Below are 20,302 nucleotides of genomic sequence, written 5' to 3'. Positions count from 1 at the left end.
CAACAAAGAAACAAGAATTTGAATGACAAACTGGACCAGATGGACCTCATAGATATACACAGAATATTCCACCCTAAAAAAAAAAAAACAGAATACTCATCCTCGAGGGCACATGGAACTTTCTTTAGAATAGACCACATACTGGGTCAAATATCAGGTCTCAACTGATAACAAGGATTCAGATTATTCCTTGCATATTCTCAGACCATAATGCTTTAAAACTGGAACTCAATCAAAAGAAAAAAATTGGAAGAAATTCAAACACCTGGAAGCTAAAAACTGCTCTGCTCAAGAATTTTTGGGTCAACCAGGAAATCAAAGAAGAACTTAAACAATTCATGGAAACCAATAAGAACGAAAACACATCAGTCCAAAGCCTATGGGATACTGCAAAGGCGGTCCTAAGGGGGAAATACATGGCCATTCAAGCCTCAGTCAAAAAAAAAAAAAAAACAAATAAATCCCGAATTCACCAGCTAACTTTACACCTTAAAGAACTAGAGAAAAAGAAACAAACGATGCCTAAGCCATGCATTAGAAGAGAAATAATAAAGATTAGAGCAGAAATCAATGAATTAGAAACCAGAAACACAGTAGATCAGATCAATGAAACTAGAAGTTGGTTCTTTGAAAGAATTAATAAGATCGAGAAACCACGGGCCAGACTTATCCAAAAGAAAAGAGAAAGGACCCAAATTAATAAAATTATGAATGAAAAGGGAGAGATCACGACTAACACCAAGGAAATAGAAACAATTATTAGAAATTATTATCAACAACTATATACCAATAAAATGAGTGACCTGGATGAAATGGATGCCTTCCTGGAGACCTATAAACTACCAAGACTGAAACAGGAAAATATTGACAACTTGTATAGACCAAAAACCAGTAACGAGATTGAAGCAGTGATCCAAAACCTCCCAAAAAACAAGAGGCCAGGGCCTGATGGGTTCCCTTGGGAATTCTAACAAACATTCAAAGAAGAAATTATACCTATTCTACTGAAGCTGTTTCAAAAAATAAAAACAGAAGGAAAGCTTCCAGCCTCATTCTATGAGGCCAGCATTACCTTAATCCCCAAACCAGGCAACCCCAACAAAAAGGAGAATTTCAGACCGATATCCCTGATGAAAATGGATTCCAAAATCCTCAACAAAATCCGAGTTAATAGGATCCAACAATACATTAAAAAGATCATCCAGGGGCACCTGGGTGGCTCAGTCGTTAAGTGTCTGCCTTTGGCTCAGGTCATGATCCCAGGGTCCTGGGATCGAGCCCCACATCAGGCTCCCTGCTCGGCGGGGAGTCTGCTTCTCCCTCTCCCACTCCCCCTGCTTGCGTTCCCTCTTTGCTGTGTCTCTCTCTGTCAAATAAATAAATAAAATCTTAAAAAAAAAAAAAAAAGATCATCCACCACGACCAAGTGGGATTTATCCCTGGGATGCAAGTGTGGTTCAACATTCACAAATCAATCAATGTGATAGAACACATTAATAAGAGGAGGGAGAAGAACCATACGATCCTCTCAATTGATGCAGAAAAAGCATTTGACAAAATACAACATCCTTTCCTGATTAAAACTCTTCAGAGTATAGGGATAGAGGGAATATGCCTCAAGTTCATAAAATCCATCTATGAAAAACCCACAGCAAATATCATCTTCAATGCGGAAAAGGTGAGAGCCTTTCCCTTAAGTTCAGGAACACATCAAGGGTGCCCAATCTCGCCACTATTGTTCAACATAGTACTAGAAGTCCTAAAAACAGCAATCAGACAACAAAAAGAAGTAAAATATATTCAAATGGCAAAGAAGAACTCAAACTCTCTATCTTCTCAGATGACATGAAACTTTATGTGGCAAATCCAAAAGACTCCACCCCTGAATTACTAGAAATCATACAGCAATTCAGTAATCTGGCAGGATACAAAATCAATGCACAGAAATCAGTTGCTTTCTTATACACTATCAATGCAACTGTAGAAAAAGAAATAGAGAAAAGATTCCATTTACAATAAAAACAAAACCGTAAGATACCTCAGAATACACCTCACCAAAGAAGTAAAGGATCTATACCCTAGGAACTACAGGACACTCATGAAAGAAATTGAAGAAGCCACAAAAAGATGGAAAAACATTCCATGATCATGGATCGAAAGAATAAACATTATTAAAATGTCTATGCTACCCAGAGTAGTCTATACCTTCAAACCCATCCCGATCAAAATTCCAATGACATTTTTCAAAGTGCTGGAACAAACAATCTTAAAATTTGTATGGAATCAGAAAAGACCCCGAATCACCAAGGAAATGTTGAAAAAGAAAAACAAAGCAGGAAACATCACGTTGCCCAATTTCAAGTTATATAACAAAGCTGTGATCACCAAGACAGCATGGTACTGGCACAAAAACGGACATATAGACCAATGGAACAGAATAGAGAGCCCAGATATGGACCTTCAACTCTATGGTCAAGTAATCTTTGACAAAGCAGGAAAAAACATGGAATGGAAAAAAGACAGTCTCTTCCATAGATGATGCTGGGGAAATTGGACAGCCACATGCAGAATGAAACTCGACCATTCTCTAACCCAATACACAAAGATAAACTCAAAAAGAATGAAAGACCTCAATGTGACACAGGAATAAATCAAAATTCTAGAAGAGAACATATGCAGTAACCTCTTTGACATCGGCCACAGCAACTTCTTCCAAGACTCATCTCCAAACACTAGTGAAACAAAAGCAAAAATGAACTTTTGGGACTTCATCAAGATAAAAAGTTTCTGCACAGCAAAGGAAACAGTCAACAAAACAAAGAGGCAACCCACAGAATGGGAGAAGATATTTGCAAATGACACTACAGATAAAGGGCTGGTATCCAAGATGTATAAAGTACTTCTGAATCCAAACACCCAAAAAACAAATAATCAAGTCAAAAAGTGGGCAGAAGAGATGAACAGACACTTCTCTGAAGAAGACATACAAATGGCTAACAGACACATGAAAAAATGTTCATCATCATTAGCCATCAGGGAAATCCAAATCAAAACCACACTGAATTACCACCTTACACCAGTTAGAATGGCCAAAATGGACAGGGCAAGAAACAACAAATGTGGAGAGGTTGTGGAAAAAGGGGAACCCTCTTACACTGTTGGTGGGAATGCAAGTTGGTAGAGCCACTTTGGAAAACAGTGTGGTGGTTCCTCAAAAAATGAAAAATAGAGCTATCCTATGCCCCAGCAATTGCACTACTGGGTATTTAACCCAAAGACACAGATGTAGTGACAAGAAGGGCCATATGCACCCCAATGTTCATAACAGCAATGTCCGCAATGACGAAAATGTGGAAAGAGCCGAGATGCCCTTCAACAGATGAATGGATAAAGAAGATGTGGTCCATATACACAGTGGAATATTACTCAGCCATCAGAAAAGATGAATACCCAACTTTTACATCAACATGGATGGGACTGGAGGAAATCATGCTAAGTGAAATAAGTCAAGCAGAGAAAGTCAATTATCATATGGCTTCACTTATTTCTGGAACATAAGGAATATCATGGAGCACATTAGGAGAAGGAAGGGAAAAATGAAGGTGGGGGAAATCAGACGAAGAGATGAACTATGAGAGATAATGGACCCTGAGAAACCAACTGAGGGTTTTGGGGGGGGGTGTAGGGGCATAGGTTAGCCTGGTGAAGGGTATCAAGGAGGGCATGTACTGCATGGAGCACTGGGTGTTACATGAGAACAATGAATCATGGATCACTACATCAAAAACTAATGATGTTTTGTACTGTGACTAACATAACAAAATAAAATAAAATTATAAAAAAATAAATAAAATAAAATGGAAATGGGTTACCAAAAAAAAAAAAAAGATTTATTTGGCTATTCATGGTTTTCTACGTTTTCCATACAAATTTTAGGATTATTTGTTTTATCTTTGTGAAAAATACTATTGTCATTTTGATAGGGATTGCATTAAATGTGGAGATTGCTTTAGGTAGTATAGGCATTTTAATAATATTTGTTCTTAAAAAAGCAATATTTCTGAGAGGGGAAATATGGCAGAGGAGTAGCAGAGCCTATTTCAAGTGGTCCCCAGAATTGAGCTGGATATCTACCAGACCACTCTGAGCACCCACGAAACCAGCCTGAGATGTAAGAAGATCTGGATCTCTACAAACAGAATATCGCAGACAGTTGGTTTTGAGGTACGAAGCAGAGAGCCGTGATTCTGCGGGCAGATATCGGAGGATAAACAGCAGTGGGAGGGTGCCTGGATGTGGGGATCCTACACCGCCGGTGAGTGACAGCCTCGCGTGCTCTGGATGGGGCACAGACTCGCAGACTGGTAGCTTCGGGAAAGGACTTTAGGGCAGCCCCCGGGGTGGAAAACCACACCGGCGGGGTCCCGCCGGTGAACTGCAACCCCTGGGGTGGAAAACACAAGCAGCAGAGTCGAGCGCGCGTGCAAACTGGGAGTGGCTGGCAGTTTTAGAAGAACAAAGGGCAGAGACATGCTCAGACCTGGAGGCAGGACTAGGAGCGCTGCGGAGGGGCGCACAACCCAGGACGCTGCAGTTTATAGCAGCACAGACAGAAACGGAGACAGTGTGGCCTGGAGAGCTCACTGAAGAACAGACTGAGGTCTCTCTGCTCTGAGGCAGAGGGTTGGAAACGGTCTCTTCTGCTCTGACTTGCGGAAGAGACACGGAAAGCCGCCAGGGAAAACCGCCAGAGAACAAAAGCCCCAAAGACTGATTCCCACTGAGCCCATCCCCCGCCACAGGGGCGCAGGGCAAATCTGCCCAAACAGGGTGGCCTGAGTAACAGCGCAGCAGGCCCCTCCCGCAGAAGACAGGCTGGGAAAACAAGACGCCAAGAAAACAGGTGGATCTTGCTTGGGTTCTGGTCAATGATTTCGACTCTATAATTTCCCTCAAACACCCATCAACAGAATGACTAGTAGGAGGAGCCCCCAAAACAGAAAACACTCAGAAATTATGACATGCTGCAGATTTACAAAAGGATGCAGACATAACCAAGATGTCAGAGATGGAATTCAGGCTAGCAATTGTGAAGACAATGGCTAGAATGGAGAAATCAATTAATGGCAACATAGAGTCTCTAAGGGAAGAAATGAAAGCTGAATTGGCAGAACTTAAAAATGCTATCAATGAGATCCAATCCAATCTAGATAATCTAACAGCTAGGGTAACTGAGACAGAAGAGAGAATAAGCGATCTGGAAGACAGTATAATAGATAAAAAGGGAAAAGAGGAGGCCAGGGAAAAACAACTCAGAATCCATAAAAATAGAATCAGAGAAATAAGTGGCACCATGAGGCATTCCAATGTCAGAATAATTGGAATCCCAGAGGGAGTGGAGAAAGAGCGAGAGGGCAAGAAGATGTATTTGAGCAAATCGTAGCTGAGAACTTCCCTAATCTGGGGAATGAAACAAACATTGGCATTCTAGAGGCAGAGAGGACCCCTCCTAAGATCAAGGAAAACAGGCCAACACCCTGGCATGTAATAGTAAAAATGCAAATCTTAGAACCAAGGAAACCATCTTAAGGGCAGTTAGGGGGAAGAGGTTCCTTACGTACAGAGGGAGGAACATCAGAATAACGTCAGACCTATCCACAGAGACCTGGCAAGCCAGAAAGGCCTGGCAAGACATATTCAGAGTACTAAATGAGAAGAACATGCAGCCAAGAATACTTTATCCGGCAAAGCTTTCATTTAAAATGGATGGAGAGATGCAGAGCTTCCACGACTGGCAGAAGTTTAAGAATATGTGACCACTAAGCCGGACCTGCAAGAAATATTAAGGGGCGTTCTATAAAAGGAGAAAGACCCCAAGAGTGATCTACAACAGAAATTTACAGGGACAATATATAAAAACAATGTCTTCACAGGCAACATGATGACAATTAATTCATATCTTTCAATAATCACTCTCAACGTGAATGGCCTAAACGCTCCCATAAAATGGCACAGGGTTGCAGATTGGATAAAAAGACAGGACCCATCCATATGCTGTCTACAAGAGACTCATTTTGAACCTAAAGATACATCCAGACTGAAAGTGAAGGGATGGAGATTCATCTTCCATGCCAGTGGACCTCAAAAGAAAGCTGGGGTAGCCATTCTTATATCAGACAAATTAGATTTTAAACTAAAGTCTGTAATAAGAGACACAGAAGGACACTATATCATTCTTAAAGGGTCTATCCAACAAGAAGATCTAACAATTGTAAATACCTATGCCCCCAACATGGGAGCAGCCATCTACATAAGCCAACTGTTCACCAAAATAAAGAGTCATATTGATAACAATACGTTAATTGTAGGAGACCTCAAACCTCCACTCTCAGCAATGGACAGATCATCTAAGCAGAAAATCAACAACGCAACAAGAGCTTTGAATGATACATTGGACCAGATGGACCTCATAGATATTTACAGAACATTCCGCCCTAAAACAACAAAATACTCATTCTTCTCGAGCGCACATGGAACTTTCTCCAGAATAGACCATATACTGGGTCACAAATCAGGTCTCAACCGATACCAAAAGATTGAGATTATTCCCTGCATATTCTCAGACCACAATGCTCTAAAACTGGAACTCAATCAAAAGAAAAAATTGGACAGAAATTCAAACACTTGGAAGCTAAAGACCACTCTGCTCAAGAATGTTTGGGTCAACCAGGAAATCAAAGAAGAACTTAAACAATTCATGGAAATTAATGAGAACGAAAACACATCGGTCCAAAACATATGGGATACTGCAAAGGCGGTCCTAAGGGGGACCATCCAAGCCTCACTCAAAAAAATAGAAAAATCCCGAATTCACCAACTAACTCTACACCTTAAAGAACTAGAGAAAAAGCAACAAATGAAACCTAATCCACACATTAGAAGAGAAATAATTAAAATTAGAGCAGTAATCATTGAATTAGAAACCAGAAACACAATAGATCAGATCAATGAAACTAGAAGTTGGTTCTTTGAAAGAATTAATAAGATCGATAAACCACTGGCCAGACTTATCCAAAGGAAGAGAGAAAGGACCTAAATTAATAAAATGATGAATGAAAGGGGAGAGATCACGACTAACACCAAGGAAATAGAAACAATTATTAGAAATTATTATCAACAACTATATGCCAATAAACTGAGCAATCTGATTGAAATGGAGGCCTTCCTGGAAACCTATAAGCTGCCAAGACTGAAACAGGAAGAAATTGACAAACTGAATAGGCCAGTAACCAGTGACAAGATTGAAGCAGTGATCAAAAACCTCCCAAAAAACGAGAGGCCAGGGCCTGATGGATTCCCTGGGGAATTCTACCAAACATTCAAAGAAATAATACCTACTCTCCTGAATCTGTTTCAAAAAATAGAAACAGAAGGAAAACTTCCAAGCTCATTCTATGAGGCCAGCATTACCTTAATTCCCAAACCAGGCAAGACCCCATCAAAAAGGAGAATTTCAGACCGATATCCCTGATGAATATGGATTCCAAAATCCTCAACAAAATCCGAGCTAATAGGATCCAACAATACATTAAAAGGATCATCCACCACGACCAAGTGGGATTTATCCCCGGGATGCAAGTGTGGTTCAACATTCACAAATCAATGTGATAGAACACATTAATAAGAGGAAGGAGAAGAACCATATGGTCCTCTCAATTGATGCAGAAAAAGCATTTGACAAAATACAACATCCTTTCCTGATTAAAACTCTCCAGAGTATAGGGATAGAGGGAACATTCCTCAAGCTCATAAAATCCATCTATGAAAAACTCACAGCGAATATCATCCTCAATGGGGAAAAGCTGAGAGCCTTTCCCTTAAGATCAGGAACACGTCAAGGGTGCCCACTCTCACTACTGTTTTTCAACATAGTACTAGAAGTCCTAGCAACAGCAATCAGACAACAAAAAGAAATAAAAGGTATTCAAATTGGCAAAGAAGAAGTCAAACTCTCTCTTTTCGCAGACGACATGATACTTTATGTGGAAAACCCAAAAGACTCCACCCCCAAATTACTGGAACTCATCCAGCAATTCAGTAATGTGGCAGGATACAAAATCAATGCACAGAAATCAGTTGCTTTCTTATACCCTAACAACTCAACTGTAGAAAGAGAAATTAAAGAAACCATTCCATTTACAATAGCACCAAAAAACATAAGAAACCTTGGAATAAACCTAACCAAAGGGGTAAAGATCTATACTCTAGGAACTACAAAACACTCATGAAAGAAATTGACATTCCAAATCAAATCCAAATCAAAACCACACTGAGATACCACCTTACACCAGTTAGAATGGCCAAAATGGACAGGGCAAGAAGCAACAAATGTTGGAGAGGTTGTGGAGAAAGGGGAACCCTCTTACACTGTTGGTGGGAATGCAAGTTGGTACAGCCACTTTGGAAAACAGTGTGGAGGTTCTTCAAAAATTTAAAAATAGAGCTACCCTATGACCCAGCAATTGCACTACTGGGTATTTAACCCAAAGACACAGATGTAGTGACAAGAAGGGCCATATGCACCCCAATGTTCATAGCAGCAATGTCCACAATAGCCAAACTGTGGAAAGAGCCAAGATGCCCTTCAACAGATGAATGGATAAAGAAGATGTGGTCCATATATACAATGGAATATTACTCAACCATCAGAAAAGATGAAACCCCAACTTTGACATGAACATGGATGGGACTGGAGCATATTATGCTAAGCAAAATAAGTCAAGCAGAGAAAGTCGATTATCATATGGTTTCACTTATTTGTGGAACATAGGAATAACATGGAGGACATTAGGAGAAGGAAGGAAAAAATGGGGGGGGGGATTGGAGGGAGAGATGAACCATGAGAGACTATGGACCTGAGAAACAAACAGGGTTCTAGAAGGGAGGGGGGAGGGGGGATTGGTTAGCCTGGTGATGGGTATTAAGGAGGGCACGTACTGCATGGAGCACTGGGTGTTATACGAAAACAATGGATCGTGGATCACTACATCAAAAACTAATGCTGTATTGTGTGGTGACTAACATAATATAATAAAATTTAAAACTACAAAAAAAAAAGTTGTTGTACAGGTTCTCTCTGTCACTCCATAATAATAAGGAAGTATATAACTGCCAATGTTGTTGACAGCCATATTGTAACATATGCTTCAGGATGAAACTGACATCAGAGAGAAAATAGAAGACAAAAAATACTGGCTTTGGATGTCTTTACTGAATATATTCATTTATTAGGACTGTCATAAAAAGGTAACAAAGACTCAGTGGCTTAAATAATGCAAATTATTTTCTCCCAGTTCTGGAAGTTATAAATCCAGGATCAAGGTGTCCAAGTCCAAGATTTAAAGCTTCTCTCCTTGGCTTGTAGATGGCCATTTTCTCCCACTGTCTTTGTTATGTTCTTTCTTTCATGTGTGTCTGTGTTCTAATATCCTCTTCTTATAAAGACACCAGTAATATTGGATTAAAGTCCACCCATGTGATGCCATTTTACATTAATTACTGCTTTAAAGGTCCTAACTCCAAATACATTCACATTCTGAGGTACTAGGGGCTAGGACATAAACATATGAATTTGGAGGGGACACTCATGAAACTGAGCACATAGATTAACCCTAATCTGATACCTATCAGATTTTACAAATAATGAACCAGTAAATAATGTTTCTTTTGAATCAGTTTGAGATTGCTGTCCTCTTTTTTTTAAATTTTATTTATTTATTTGAGAGAGAGAGAGAAACCTCGAGGGGGAGGGGCAAAGGGAGAGGCAGAAGCAAGCTCTTTGCTGAGCAGGAAGCCCAACTCTGGGCTTGGTCCCACGACCCCCAGATTATGACCTGAGCTGAAGGCAGATGCTTAACCAACTGAGCCACTCAGGCACCCCAAGATTGCTTTCCTCTTGCAAGTAACTGATAACAACCTACCAGATATAGCACCATAATATTGATATTTTAGAGAATTATAAGATATTGTTGAAAAAATCTATACACAACAGAAAACATTAAAAACAAGACTCAAAATGGATGTCATTCTATGCAAAACTAGCTAAGGTTATTACTAACTGTAATCACATTCAATAATAACTCCCTCAGTTTAAAATAAGACACTATTTCTCCAAAGCTAGATCTCCAAATCTAAGATGCCTAAGCCTGCTTTGGAAAAGCTCTTATTATATGTATTTCTGTGTATGTGTATTCAGAGAATTATGTCTGTGTGTTGTGTGATTGGAGAGGTGTATATTTGGGTTTATGTGTCTGGGGATATGATTATCTGTAAATACATAGAGACAATGAGCATATATATGTGTGTGTGTGTGTGTACATACATATATTTCTGCACGAATATAAAGGATTTCTGTATTCGTATGTATTTGGGGTATTTCCTGGTCAATTTGTCTGTATACAAAAGTGTGCAGAATATGCGAAAAATGAAAAGACATTCCAGCAGGGGAGATGAGAGGTGGAGCTAGACAGCCTGAGATGGTGCTGGTACACAGGAAGAGGAAAGGACAACCTATAAATCCCAAGGATCAGAATTTTGGAAAGAGGAGGAGCAGACCAGGAGTTCATTCAGGACTAGGAAGGCTGGTTGCCTAGTGTTTACCAGGAAGGGGAGGCCTCTTTACCAACAGGAAACTGAAAACGCTACTCCTATACAGAAAGAGGGAGGAGACTGCGCCGGCAGCAGCGGCTGGTGGGAGCCCGATGTGGCAGAGGGGCCGCCGCCGCCGCCGACAGGGAGGCGGAGGGCCCGCGAAGCTCAGAGGGGGGATACCGCCGCCATCCTCTTCGCCTACCCAGCCGCCCTGCTAGTCGCGCTCCCCGCCTACGGATCCTCCCCTCCCAGCCCGTGCAGGCACCCGGCTCGTCGCCTGCTGATCCTCCTTCGACACAGGCTCACCGCGGAGGCAGCAGCGAGGTGTCCGATTTGGGCACGTGAGGCCCGCGATCCGGGGCGGTGGACGCCAGGCAGGGCAAGGCCATTGGTGGGCTCCAGGATGGAGAAGGGGGATGGGGTGGACTCCTGCAGGAGATAAGGGGTGGGGGCGGGCGCCGGGTGAGGCTGGAGTAGGGGAGTGCGATGGGAAATAGGAAACGGGGTGGCGTTAGGAGCCAGGCAAGAAATTGAAGGTGAGCCTGGGGAAGCGAGGGCACTGGATGCCGGGAAAGCGATCCTGGGCAGACAAGGGGCGTATATAGGGCAGCAGGCTGAGGCGTCCAGGGCAGGACGACAGGGAGTGCGTGCGGGTTAAGGCGGTGAAGGGATAAGCGCTTTGCAGGGGATTGAGAGTGGGGGCCAGTGGCGGGTGATGGAGGCAGTGGGTTCTGAACAAGGAGGTAGCCCGCCCCCTCCTGCAGAGTTCCAAACCCCAGCCAGCACCACTGCCGCTGCCGCCCTTCCCCGCAGCCTAAAGGAACCTAGGAGGGAGAGCACTTGGCAGGCACGCAGCCAGGATTTCCAGCACTGCTGCCAGGCTCATGGGAAAAATTTAGGTTCTGGCGCAGGGTACGTAGACACGTCGCTGTTGGGAGAACTTCACCTTATGTCATATTGAATGTTTCTCTCTTATCTTCTCTTCTCCCCCTGCAGGCATGAAGACCCCCAACGCACAGGAGGCTGAAGGGCAACAAACCAGGGCAGCTGTGGGTCGGGCCACTGGGTCGGCAAACATGACGAAGAAAAAAGCCTCCCAAAAGAAGCAGAGGGGTAGACCTTCGTCCCAGTCCCGCAGGAACATCGTGGGCTGCAGAATTTCGCATGGATGGAAGGAAGGTGATGAGCCCATCACCCAGTGGAAAGGAACCGTTCTGGATCAGGTGCCTATAAATCCCTCTCTTTATCTGGTCAAATATGATGGAATTGACTGTGTCTATGGACTGGAACTTCACAGAGATGAAAGAGTTTTGTCTCTTAAAATTCTTTCCGACAGGGTGGCATCATCTCAAGTGAGTGATGCAAACCTTGCAAACACCATAATTGGTAAAGCTGTGGAACATATGTTTGAGGGTGAGCATGGTTCTAAGGATGAATGGAGGGGAATGGTCTTAGCCCAAGCACCTATCATGAAAGCCTGGTTTTATATTACCTATGAGAAAGATCCTGTCTTGTACATGTACCAGCTTCTAGATGATTATAAAGAAGGAGACCTCCGTATCATGCCAGAGTCCAGTGAGTCTCCCCCAGCAGAGAGGGAGCCAGGAGGAGTTGTAGATGGCCTGATAGGTAAACATGTGGAATATACCAAAGAAGATGGCTCCAAACGGATTGGCATGGTCATTCACCAAGTGGAAGCCAAACCCTCTGTGTATTTCATCAAGTTTGATGATGATTTCCATATCTATGTCTATGATTTGGTGAAAAAGTCCTAACTGTTAGGGTAAACTTTGCCACATTTGTGAAAACAAATGTATACTTTGTAGACATGCAAAATAATGTTGCTTTTCAGTGTATTGAAAGCTTAAGGGTCCCTGTTAATTCAACATCTCTGCCAGCATAACTGTTGTTTTGTTCTGAAAAATACAAATTTATGTGGACATGACATGCTGTGTGTAAGGACTTTGTCATGTTGAAAAGATTGGGTGTGTTTGGTGGATGGGGCATGGAAGGAAGGGACAGCTGTAAATGCAGGCTGTGAATAAAGTTCAGCTAGTATCATAATCAGTCATCTAAAAATGGAATAGGACTTAGCTGGCCTGGTCTAGAGATGGGGGAGGAGAAGGAACTAGAGATGGGCTGTGGGGGGAGGAAGAAGGGGAGGTGACTGCTTAGGAAGAGGTGGGGCAGGGCCAGAAATGGAGAGGCTCTCTGGGGGAGGGATGACCTAAGAGAGAGGCACCCAACTGGGAGGGGGTGGAGAATAACAGAGGGAGAGTGAGATCTTGGGACTTAGAGGAAAACAGACAGAATGCCTTGAGCAGAGAGGGACACAAAGAAGCTTAGAAGAGGTCCAGAGCAAGGCGGAAGAAAGAAGGAGTTGGCAGGAATCTGGAGAGGGGCTAAAGGATACTCAAAAGGAGGGTCTATGCATGAGTAAGGAGCCAGAAGGGGAGGAATACTGAGGAAGAAAGAATTCCAAGGAGAAAGACCGACAGAGGAAGTGAGAACACAGAAAAGAAGGTGTGGGGAGTGGGGCCCATGAGAGATGGGGAGGCCCAGGAAAAAGTTGGACTTCTGGCAGTATCCACATTGTTCTCCCTCGGTCTGTGCAGAAAGGATGTGATAGCTGTCAAAGAACCAAATGGACTGGAAGCTCCCTAGAATGGCATTTTGACAGGGATGACTCAAGAGTTAAGCAGGAGCCAACTTTATACCTAAAAGGCTTTTCTTACTTCAGAGAGCTCATGCCACACCTGCTGAGTAGAACCCCAAGCCTTAGCCTAAACACACTAACCTGACACCCCATGAGCAGGGGGCTGTGAGCAGCCTCCTCACTTTTCCCAGAGGACCCAGGTGCAGTAAATCTTGGACCTGAAGTTCTTGGTTCATTCCCCCTATGCTGGATAAACAGTTCTTGTGGGGAATGGGTCAGCGGGGTGCTCAGGACTTAGATGTGCCACCTTTGGTTTGGAAAGTATTTTATCAAAAAAAAAAAAAGGAACCTTGCTGAACACAGGTACAGGAGTCCCCTCGCTGTTCTTTCCCCTACTGGACTGTGCCTTGCCTCCCTATAGAGGAGGGGCATCAGAGGATTGAGTCTAATGTTTCTCTCCAGGACATGGGGAGTACTTGACAGTCCATGCTTCTCTCAGCAGCTGCCTGAAACCACAGGTGGCTCCACCCAATGCTTCACTGAATGGAGGTCTGCTGCCTCCAGAAGCCCCATTCAGGCTATACCCCGACAAAGCTGGTGGCTACCGACCCTTCACAGGTACATCCTGGCCAGTCTTGCCCACCCCAAGCACACAGAGAAGCTGTGATGGAAGTTTGTGCATCTCTGTTTCCAGGTGAGATGGATGGCATGGGGCAGTCGGGCTGGGAGTTGTGACTTTGTATAACTAACTTCTTCAACTGTATAATGCCACCTATAAAGGCGGTGGTTAGTGGGGAGAGGGTGCAGTAACGCCAATAAAGTCCCTCAGAGATATGGTGCCCCAACACATGGGTCTGTGTCCTCTTTTTCTCCTTGCCTTTCCCCAGTCCTGCTGTGGAAGGTCCCTTCAAGACACTCTCTCTGGTTTCCCCACTCCGCACTTCACTAAAATATACCCCTGCCCTCAGAGAAAGAGTTAAGGTGGCCCCACTCCCCAGGCTTCCCTAACTCCATACATAGTGGGACAGGGGTGTAGCTGTTGGCAAGGAGCTTCCAGAAGTCGAACAAAGGTGGTAATTCCAGTTCACTATTTCCACCCAACATGGCCTGAAATGGTTTGCCTGAAGAATTGCCCATGGCAAGCCCACCTTGCAGGGATTAGTTTTCTTTCTTTCATACATCATGAAATTTAGTCTAGCAAAACACCTGCAGGCCACCCATGGGCCAAATTTCAGCCAGCTGTCATGTTTTGTTTGATCCCGGTGTTTTTATTGTTTTCTATTTTTAAATTAGTTACTTAGACATCTGGGAGATTTCACATTACAAAAATCCGTATTTCTGGCCCACCTGAAAACAAAACAATAAACTGAGGATTATGGCCCACATTCCAGCAAGAATACAAGCAGCTGGGTCTGAGGAAGGGCTCAGCCCATTTTAGGCTCTGAATGTTCTCTCAAACTAGCCATGCCCCCCAGCTGGCCTGATTCACTCTAATAAAATTCCCAGTTGTCCCCTGAAGGCATTTGCACTTGTAGCTTTGGGGCTAGACCCAGGGGGAACTGCCTAGCTCTACTTTTGGCTTAAGCAGACCCCATTTGCTTTTTAATTCATTTGCTTTGTCTTCATCCCACCAATCCTTACTTTAGGTGGGCTCTCTGCCAGGCAGTCTTCAGGCACAGGTACTGGTGATATGGTAATGAACAAAATAAACAAATAAAACAATCTTACCCTGGTGGAGCTTTCATTTTAGTGTGGGAGACAGACAGTAGCCAAGATACAGTAAGTGAAATGTAAAGTATTCTCAAAGTGATAAGTGTTAAGAAAGGATAAATAAAGCAAGGGATGGGGAATTGGAATTCCAGGTGGGAGACTGAAATTGGATAGATAAGAGTCCAGGGAGGGGCTCACTGAGAACGTGGCTTTTGAGTAAAGACCAAGGCAGTGAGAGGACCAGCCCTGTGGCTGTCCAGGGAAGGAGCATTCCAGGTAGAGGGACAGCAGGGCAGGAGTAAGCCTGACATGCTCAAGGAACACTGATGATACCAGGATGGCTGGAGCCAAGTGAGTGAGGTAGAGAATACCAGGAAGCAGGTTCAGAGAGGTGATGGGGATCTGGCAGAATCTGATAGTTTGGAGCCTTAGAAGTCCTAGAATGGTTGTTAATGCTGAGTGTGATGGGGAGCCATTTGAGTATTTTCAGCATAGGCACGACATGATTTCCCTCATATTTTAACAGGAGCACTCTTGCAACTCTGGAGAGTTGTCTGTATTGGGTACATGGATGGAAAAAGGGATTTTTTTTCAGGAGTAATCCAGTATTCCAGGTAACAGGTAATGATGTGTTAATCCTGTCTGACAGCAGTTGGTATAATGAGAATGGGTGGAATTCTGGATATATTTTGAAACATAGCCATAATTTGAGCTTAGAGAATGTATCTGGTGGAAGAGAAATTGATGGGGTTGGTCAATGACAAAGCCAGATCCCAGATTTTCTGATCTCCTTGAGCCAAATAACATCTCAAGTAAAACAACAAATGAAGCATTTGGGCTCTTAGTGCCTCAGATTGGGTGTATGATGCTGATGTAATGACCTCCTGGTGAAAGAGACAGTGACCACAAAAACTTTTGCAAATTTTTATTCTCAGCCTTACTTCCTTGGAATGTTTTCTAGTTCTTCTATTGGACCCAAGTGAGAACTTAAAGATGCTATCATGGTAACGGGCAGCAGGTACCCAAGCTAATTTTGTCATCGGTTTAAAACAGTTAATTTTAAAGGATTTAACATAATTGTTCAAAAGCAGGAAGGATTTAGACAGGTCTTGACCTTGTACTGTGTCTGGGTAAAGGACAGAGACCTATACTTATATAGAATTATTCAAAGTGCATTGCCTAGGTCACATCCCATTCCCCATTTCCCAAGCTCAAGTGATATTGTACTTTCTGAGTATAAATTTAAAATGGAGGTCGTATGGTAGTAGTGATTAGTTATTAGTGATTGGATCATACAGTCTAGTTTTTTGTATGTATTACTATTAAAGAGATATGATCAGAATCTCCCAACCCTTTCCCAGGTCATTACTAGAAACAATTGCAAAGTACCACTTTGGAATGCCCAAAGTCTTCTTTCCTGTCTTAGAGATGACAATACATTTCTTAATAACCCATTTCCTGTATTTATATTAGAGAAGTAATGTATGTCCTGGCATACCCATAAGGGCTATTCCTTCCCTCCCAGATTTAAATTGTGCCACAGCTCAACATAATGTTTTGGTTGAGGTTTCAGAATACTGATAAATAAAATCCTTTTTCTTTTTGTAAGTTTGTAACCATTTGAGAGACAAGCATAATAATTACACAAATGGAAGTCAAAATATCTCCTTTATAATTGATAAAAGCTAAATTGGAGGACATACTTAGCTATGAGGTCACAAGGACTTCCTCAAACTTCACCTAGTCATAGGCAGAACCGAATAACTGCAGGCCTCCCTGATAGACAGGTGCCCCTGGCCTGCAAAGCTTATTCTATGTTTGAATATAAATTGGATTGCTTCTTCTACCTAAAAGAGATAAATCCAAGAGACAACTCAAAAGGTTTCTCACATGTCCAACTTCTAGCAAGCTCACCAATTAAAGAAGTTATTGGGAGATATGAGGCCAGGGGAATGAGGGTCCTATTTGACAACATTATACACAGACTTGGTAGGAGAATGAAAATGAAATGTCTTTTAAAAAAATAATTGCTTATTGAAGGACATAATTGACACATTATATTAATTTCAGGTATACAACATAATAATTTGATATTTGTAAATATTGTGAAGTGATCACCACACATAGTTACAAAATTTTTTCCTTGTGATGAGAAATTTTAAGATCTACTCTCTTAGCAACTTTTAAGTATGCGATGCAGTACATTAGCTATAGTCATCATGGTGCACATGACAACATGACATCCCCATGACTTATTTATTTTATAATTGGAAATTTGTAGATTTTGAACCCTTTCACCCATTTTGTCCACAATTTCTTAACTTTGTGTAGTTAATATATTGTACAACATACTGAACATAATTTTCAATGGGTTATAGTCTAGGGGATTAATATTTTAAAATATTTTAAATTTTAAAATATTTTAAAATATTAAATATTTAAATTATAAATATATTTGTATTAATATAATTGTTATATTATATATTAATATATAATTATATAATTATTTATATATAAGTATATAAATACATAATCATATTATGTAAGTATATATTAATTATGTTAATATATTTATATATAATAATCTATGATATATTATTAATATAATTAAGATATATAATAATCTATAATATATTTATTAATTACATATTATAGATTAAATTATATATTACATGCTATATATAATATTGTATTATTGTATGTTAATATAATAATACATTATATATTATATATAATATGTAATATAATTAATTATATATTACTAATATATGTTAATGTAATACACTTATATATAAATATATGATAACTTATATAAAAAGATATATGAATTTATTATATTATATAAAATTATTATATATTATCTAAATATAAATATATATTCTATATAATATAAATATAAATAAAATATTTAAAAATATTAAAAATATATTTTAAAGGATTTTAATGTCCTTTTTAAAACCAATTTGATGGGCGCCTGGGTGGCTCAGTTGGTTAAGCGACTGCCTTCGGCTCAGGTCATGATCCCGGAGTCCTGGGATCGAGTCCCACATCGGGCTCCCGGCTCAGCAGGGAGCCTGCTTCTCCCTCTGACCCTATCCCCTCTCATGCTGTTTCTCTCTCTCTCTCTCTCTCTCAAATAAATAAATAAATAAAATCTTTAAAAATAAATAAATAAATAAATAAATAAAACCAATTTGAGAAGCTTCTGAGATAAACTGAAATGCCTAGCTCACTCATTAAAGAAGCAACAGCAGACATTCAAGGAGGGCCTTCTTAAAGTATGGGTATGACTTACCTGATTCCCCTATAATCCTCCTATCTCCATCATGAAGAGAGAAAACGACACCACTGGTTGTCCACAGGAGTGCCTAATTAATCCACTGCCTTAAAAGAGACCAAAATGTGGATAGAGAAATACTCTTTCATTAAAATCACTTTAAAATGTTAGCTAAAATATGACAGATCACCTATTCAATGTATAGCTGAGCTTTAAAGAGTGTGAGGAAAATCCCCAGGGACCAACAATGAACAGAGAACTGAAAACAAAAACAGTAAACACAAGACCTGATGCTTTGGCAGCTTGGAGGGAGAAGGGTGTTGACTCAATAATTAAAAACTGTAGAAAAGAAGGTAAGTCCTTACCCCTGATTAAATTGGGTGTGCGGAACTAAGGTCTCCTTGCCTTTCCTTCAATTTTCCACATATAGCCAGTGATCCTTTAAAAATATAAATGAGATTATATTTAAAACTTGAAACTCTCCAAAGGCTTCCCATTACAGTTGATATCCAAATGAATCTTCTTGCTTTACCCTGCATTCCCTAGATCAGCATTCTCAACTAGGATGGTATTGCCCCCAAAGGGGGAGAAAATTGATCCCTGGTATGGGAGATGAAAAGAATCTTACCTGTTACAGTGATTTGTGACCCTCCAAAGCTCAAACGTTTCTGACAAAATCTTATTTTTAAAATCATTCTCATTGGGTTTTCTTGGATATCCCATGAGCAACACTGACACTGAGTTCATGGAAGATATACAATATGCAAGATCAGTATTACAAAACCTTAGTAAATAGGTGGCTGTGACTGGAGGACTTTTAAATGGCCTATGTGCCTATTGGCTGTCCTTGACTACCTTTATGTTTTATCCTCCATGCCCTTGTGTGTAACGTGGGCTTTGAGAATTAAAACAGCATATATTTAATTCTACAAAAGTCCAACTCATTTCTGCCAAATGATGCAAAGAAAAAAATGTCAGTGATATATGAATAAATAGCAACTAGTTAAAACTTATATAAAGCTAGTTAAAAGTTGAGTTCACGGGGCGCCTGGGTGGCTCCGTCGTTAAGCGTCTGCCTTCGGCTCAGGTCATAATCCCAGGGTCCTGGGATCGAGCCCCACATCGGGCTCCCTGCTTGGCGGGAAGCCTGCGTCTCCCTCTCCCACTCCCCCTGCTTGTGTTCCCTCTCTCACTGTGTCTCTCTCTGTCAAATAAATAAATAAAATCTTTAAAAAAAAAAAGTTGAGTTCACTAAAAATAACTTTTAAAAAATTATTTTTTCAATTGTTTTGCTTCTGTTGGAAAAATAGTTTTCAAATTATTTTTAAAATATGATTATAATGATATGTATATAAATTTATAATTTACATATGTAAATTTTATACATTATCATTTATGTAGGTAAATAAATTCCATTAAAATCTCTCAACAAATACAGTTAAGTTAGAAGTTAGTAGCTTTCTAATTTTTAATTTAACTTCTATCTTCAAATTTTACTTATTCTTGACTTTACATCAAGCTTGATATTTTTATATATGTATTTTTATGTATAAAGCACAGATAGACACACTTTTATTAAACAAACACTTTGCCATTTAAGATACCTTGAATTGCAAGTAATAGTAAACACAGACTCAAATTGCTTTATCTATAAAAATTTTTTTTTCTATCTCATAACTTTGTGGTCAGAAGTAGGAGTCCAGAAATGGGTCTGATCAGCAGCTAAATGAAATGATCAGAGCATTCCCATTCCCCCCTTTGTCATCTTCATTATGCTGGTTTTGCCCTCAGGCTGGTTATAGAGATTCCAAGGGTTATATATGACATAACATCCTAAAAAAATAAAAGGAAACATTATTTCCTGTTTCTCTTTCTTAAGAGGAAAGACAATTTTTTCAGAGCTCCCGAGCAGACATAATATTATGTTTAATTGGCCAGGATTAGATCATACACCAAATGCTAAACCAATCACTTGCAGGAGGAATATTACCATGATTAGCTTAGAGTAA

The 20,302-nt window shown here is 40.8% G+C and overlaps 1 protein-coding gene across 3 annotated transcripts; it reads left to right on the top strand.

The window, feature by feature from the left end:
* The first annotated feature begins 10,616 nt into the window (after positions 1–10,616).
* Positions 10,617–12,782, top strand: LOC135361934 (spindlin-2). 3 transcript variants are annotated; one of them, XM_064574137.1, is made up of 2 exons: positions 10,617–10,974; positions 11,647–12,782. In XM_064574137.1, the coding sequence occupies exon 2, from the start codon at positions 11,649–11,651 to the stop codon at positions 12,423–12,425; it is 777 nt and encodes a 258-aa protein (XP_064430207.1). In that variant the 5' UTR covers positions 10,617–10,974; positions 11,647–11,648; the 3' UTR covers positions 12,426–12,782. The 3 variants fall into 3 exon arrangements, with proteins under 3 accessions (XP_064430207.1, XP_064430206.1, XP_064430205.1); XM_064574136.1 differs by having other exon boundaries at positions 10,617–11,029; XM_064574135.1 differs by having other exon boundaries at positions 10,620–11,041; positions 11,647–12,780.
* The last annotated feature ends 7,520 nt before the right edge of the window (positions 12,783–20,302 follow it).

The sequence above is a fragment of the Mirounga angustirostris genome, unplaced genomic scaffold (assembly GCF_029215605.1).
Source record: "Mirounga angustirostris isolate CCGP_5_RB_7025 unplaced genomic scaffold, mMirAng1.0.hap1 SCAF_11, whole genome shotgun sequence".
NCBI classification, from domain to species: domain Eukaryota; kingdom Metazoa; phylum Chordata; class Mammalia; order Carnivora; family Phocidae; genus Mirounga; species Mirounga angustirostris.
The sequence above is the reverse complement of the archived record's forward strand: the minus strand, read 5'-3'. Positions and strand labels throughout refer to the sequence as shown.